This window comes from Rhinopithecus bieti, unplaced genomic scaffold, assembly GCF_001698545.2.
Source record: "Rhinopithecus bieti isolate Rb0 unplaced genomic scaffold, ASM169854v2 scaffold_51744, whole genome shotgun sequence".
Lineage (NCBI taxonomy): Eukaryota > Metazoa > Chordata > Mammalia > Primates > Cercopithecidae > Rhinopithecus > Rhinopithecus bieti.
The window spans coordinates 27217-32291 of record NW_016820159.1 but is presented as its reverse complement, the minus strand read 5'-3'; the positions used below and the strand labels follow the sequence as shown (position 1 = coordinate 32291).

General features: G+C 50.8%; 1 protein-coding gene across 1 annotated transcript in view; it reads left to right on the top strand.

Moving 5' to 3' along the window:
• IQSEC2 (IQ motif and Sec7 domain ArfGEF 2) overlaps positions 1–1463 on the top strand; it is a 29031-nt gene extending 27568 nt beyond the window's left edge. Inside the window, exon 15 of the mRNA XM_017859631.1 lies at positions 1–1463. This exon is cut by the window's left edge and continues 38 nt beyond it. Within this exon, the coding sequence (XP_017715120.1) occupies positions 1–122 (122 nt within the window). The 3' untranslated portion in view covers positions 123–1463.
• The last annotated feature ends 3612 nt before the right edge of the window (positions 1464–5075 follow it).

Here is a 5075-nt window from a genome sequence, read left to right as displayed (position 1 = left end):
ACTCACCCCTTCCGCCCACCTCCCCCCATGGCCCGCTGCACGCCTCTGGGCCCCCTGGCACAGCCAACCCCCCCAGTGCAAACCCCAAGGCCAAGCCAAGCCGGATCAGCACCGTGGTCTGATGAATGGAGAGAGTGAGCTGGGGAACAGGAAAGTCTGGAGAACCACAGGAGAGGGACCTTACACCCTCTTTGCTTCCTCGGTTTTTTCAAAAATATATATACACATAGCAACGTCCTCCTCCCCATGTCCTCCCTGCCTTGGGACCCGTCCCCTCACCCCCAGCAGTTGCCATGGGGTTTCCTTCCAGATTCGAGGATCCTTGCCACTTGAAGCCTGGACTCAGGGTGCTCCAGCGCTGGGGAGTGGTGAGGGCCTTCCAGAGATCCTCGTTGTCTTTCTCCTGTCTTCTTCTTCCCCACTTTTCCCTGGAGGTCTAGCTCTGTGGCCTCAGACCTCTGGGCCTATGTGAGCTCCCTGTCAGCTCTGGCTGGCGGAGAAGGGCAGGTGTCCAAAGCTGTCGAGGTGAAGGCTTCCTCGGGGCTCCTCTGGCCGTGTGGGGCTAGGAGAGCGCTCTGTAGAGTTGTGGCCAAACCTCAGCTGGCTTGGCCCTCTCTCTGACCTCAGGGCCTGGCCACACACTTCCATGTGTCTTCTTGCCTGCTGGAGGACACGGACCGTCGATTCACTCGGTGGGTGGGACCCTGCTTATGTTGGCCCCACGTGGGGCAGTGCTTCCTCTCTCGAGCCAGTCTATGCCCTTTCTCCAGTAGGCCCCAGCCCAGACCTCTTCGGCTTCAGGAACTTGCCTCGCCCTGCAATGTTCTTATCCTGATCAAAGTCCAGACAGGTTTTGGGGGGGGCTCAGGTCTGGGATGAGAAGGGCACTGCCCTCCCTCACCCATATTGCATGCCCCCCCATTCCCTTACACCTACCCCACCTACAACTGAAGACAATGCACTTTACAGATATCGCCCACACACACCTCGCTGGGGCAGGGCACCCAGCATCAGCCCTGGGGAGAGAGGCTCCCAAAGGGCCACCATGAGCCCAAGATGTCCTTCCTGAGGCAGAGATTGAAGCCATCAGACCTGGGGTTGGGAGCCAGAATGCCTGAGTCCTTCTGTCCATCAGAATCTCCGCTGCCTCTCCAGCCCTTTTGCAGCCCTGTTTATTTATTATAAATATATTTTTTACAAGCCCCAGCTCCTCTTCTTGCCCCGCATATCCAGCTCCTCACTCAGCTCCTGTCTCCTTCTCCCCTCTCCACCATGGGCTGCAGTACAGACAGACAGAGGAACCCTGGCTGTACAAAGGGCCAGGGCCACTGGAGCTTGGGGGCGGGGGAGGGTGACAGTGGGAGGGGCTGTATGGAGAGGAGCTGGGGTTCAGGCATTGTCTTTTTTCCTCCTTGTATATAAGAATGTATATTTGATGCCTCATAAAAGACCTTGTGCTCACCTCCTGCCTCTGCCTCCTACTTCTGCGCCCCTTCCCCACTGTGGAGCCCGTGGAGAGAGGCCTTAGCCCAGGAAGGTGATGCGCTAATGTTAGAAATTCAGGCACCTGGGTGGATGAGATGCTTTGCTTGGAGGGAGGTGGGAGTGAGGGAGGTTTTTCTATCTCATTTTATGCACAGTTTGCGTGACAGAGTGGCAAGAGTATGGGCTTTGGAGTTGATCCAGTTCACATCCTGGGGTTTTCATTTCCTAGGCATGTGAATTCGGGAGAGTCACCCTCTCTGAGTCTCCATTTCCTCAGTGTAAAACTTGGGGTGATAAGCCGTTGCCACATGGAGATATGATGATTCCCAGGAGTAATGGATGCCAAGGAACCAGGATAGAGCTGAGCAAGTTAGTTCCCTTCTCTTCCTTTCATAGGATGGATGCTTCCTTCCACTCTTGGGGCATCTCCTCTCACCCTGGATGTGGCTGGCCTGGCCTGGCTTGGGAGCTTCTCCCTCATCCCCACAATGGCTGGCCACATTTCTATCCTTGAGGGTGGGAGAGTGATTTGGAAGGCACAGGGCTAGATACATTTTAAGAGCTCTGCATATGTACTTGGGATGTTAGATAACAAAGAGCTGGACTCCCTTTCATTTACAGAGAAGGGGACAGGCTGAGAGAAGGGAAGAGTCTCTCCCGAGGCCACTCAGCAAGTCAGGATGGGGTTTCCTGACTTCTAGCCCCAGGGCCCTTTCCAGTCCTCCCAAACCTCTTCCCTCTGAAACGGACGTGTTTCTAGCATCACTGATTATGTCCTGGATCTTAGCCTAGTGCAGGAGAAGTGGGATTGAGCCATGGTTCTTGGTTAAAGTCAGCAGGGTCCCCAGAAGCAGCATTCAGTCACTATTTTTGCTGCCTTCCTAGAATCTGGAATGGCCTTTAAAAGGGAATGGTTTGGATGGCCTCGCTCTTAGCAGCTCAGATCAATTCTTTGTTTTCTTCCTTGTATGCATGTTTAAAGGTGTCCCAGGTAAGACAACTAGCAAAAGCAGCAGCTGAGACCACCTACACATTTGATGCTGCCTTATGGACCAGACGTGAGGGTTTGAACAGCTTAGACCCACAAGGTCCTGAATCAAGTCCAATCAACATTTTTTAGTTTTCTTCCCTGCTGAACCAAGCTGCACGATCGTTTCCCTACCTTCAGCTTGATTCTGGTCGCATTTTTCCAAAGCTCAGCTTTTAGCACTCAAATCCTGGCTCAGTGACTTGCCTGTGCTGCATTTGGCAAGTCACCTAGCCCTTCAGAGCCTGGCTTTCCACCTGTAAGATGGGGATAATAACCTTGCAGGACAGTTAACAGATGCATGTGAAGTGCCTACCTCATGGCCAGACACACAGTAAGTCACCTACAGAGACCACTTATCTTGACATGGGAGGTGTTCCACAAGGTGGCCCAGCCAATCTCTGTGGTCCTAACTCTCATTCCTCACCCACACATTGGCCATCCACTTACTGTTCCCCAAAAATGCCTCTGTGTACTTTCCGAACTCAGCATTTTACTTGTGCCTTTCCCCCCTGCCACGATACTCCCCGCAACATCCCTGATGAAGGTTTTCCCAACCCTTGCAAGATGGGCTTGAAGAACCCATCCTTCACAAAATGTGCCCTTCATCACATTCTCTGAGATCCTTCCCCACCATACCTTAAGTGGCTTGGGAGTGACACTGGTCTGAATCATCTCCATCCAGAGCATTGCCCCATATAGTGCCTGGCACAGCACAGATGGCACTAAAATTTTGTTGATCGAATGAATGAACGAACGGTTCTTTCTAAGTCTCAGAGTTAGGTATCTTTGCATTGGTTGATTTACTGATTGATGCAACCTGTGTACCAAGTTTCCGGGCCCCTCTGGGAGCTCCTCATGCTTTCTTCAACTGTTTCCTAAATTCTCCTCCTCCAGTCCTCATTGCAGTCCCAGTGCTGGGCTGTCCGTGCTCCTCACCCCCTCCACCCCTCCAGAAATGCACTGTCCAGACTGTGGAGGGGTAGTTCATCTCCTCACTTCCCCATTTCTCTGAGGACCTGAAGACAGCAAGCCCACTGACTATTCTTACATCAAAGGTGCTGCTGCCAATCTCTCTGGGGATGCAGATGGGGAGAGACAACACATAACAAAGAACAGAATTGCTTGAACCTGCCAGGCGGAGGTTGCAGTGAGCCGAGCAAGATCGCGCCAATGCACTCCAGCCTGGGTGACAGAGGGAGACTCTGTCTCAAAAACAAACCAACCAACCAACAAACAAACACAAAGGACAAAGGTTCTAGAATCTCAGAGTCTTATGTTTGTTCTCCAGTGCTGTCCAATAAGGTCTGTCTGTGATAAGCAAAATGTCCCTTACCTGTGCTGTTCAATACAGTAACCACTAGCCACATGTGGCTACTGAGCACTCAAAATGTGGCTAGTGCAACTCAGGAACTGCATTTTTCATTTTATTAAATTTAAATATAAATAAATAAGCACATGTGGGTAAGTGGCTACCACGTCAGACAAGAGTTTCAGGACAAGAGTTTCAGGAGTGGACAGACAGCCTGGTGGGGATAATGTGAAGATGATAAAGTAAGTACAGGCCCAGAAGGAAGCCCTGGGTGTGTGGGAACACAGAGGAGGGGAAAACCCAACTTGGGGTGTGTGAGTGGGGTCAGGCACCATTTTCTGGAGTCGCCCCTTTTAGTGGAGTGGTCTTGAAGGGTGAGTAGGACTTAGCCTGACAGAGAAGGGCATTTGTTAGAGGGAGCAGCGCATGAAAAGGCCTGGAGGTGTGAGCGAATGCAATGTGTTAGTAGCACAGTAAGAAAGGAATGGGAACTGGAGCTCCAGCAGTGGGCACAGCGTGGAGACAGGCAGGTCTCCCCAGCTGCTCCCTGTTACTCTGTTGCCAACAGGTTTCTCACGCTGGCTTCAGCAGCAGCTAAAGTAAGACCAGGTAACAAATTGGGCTATCTAATATCTCCACTGTAAAGTTACCACTTTCCCCATTGTAGTGGATGAGTATCTTGTGGAGAGATGAATGGAAATGTTGTTACTCCTCAAACTTTCACTCACTAGTTTTAGCGTTCACTGGAACAATTATTATGGCTGAGGTTGTCAAATGGTGATTTTCAAATGCCATCATTCTTTCAATATGTCTTTTTTTTTTCTTTTTTGAGACAGGGTCTCATCCCATTGCCCAGTGCAGTGGTGCGATCATAGCTCACTGCAGCTTCGAACTCCTGGGTTCAAGTGATCCTCCCACTTCAGCCTTCCATGTAGCTGGGACCACAGCCACACACCACCATGCCCAGCTAATTTAAAAAATTTTTATAGAGATGGAGGTCTTGCTAGGTTACCCAGGCTGGTCTCAAACTCCTGGCCTCAAGCAGTCCTCCCAAAGTGTTGGCACTACAGGCATGAGCCACTGCACCCGGCCTGGGCATGTCTTAGTTGGCTTTCCACTATAAGGGAGGGCTTTCCCTTCTACATTTATTTATTTATATCCTTATGGACTTAATGATGGTTTATTTCACTCAATGGTTTATATATAACCCATTAACATCATTCTTTATTTTGATATTCACAACCTCAGATT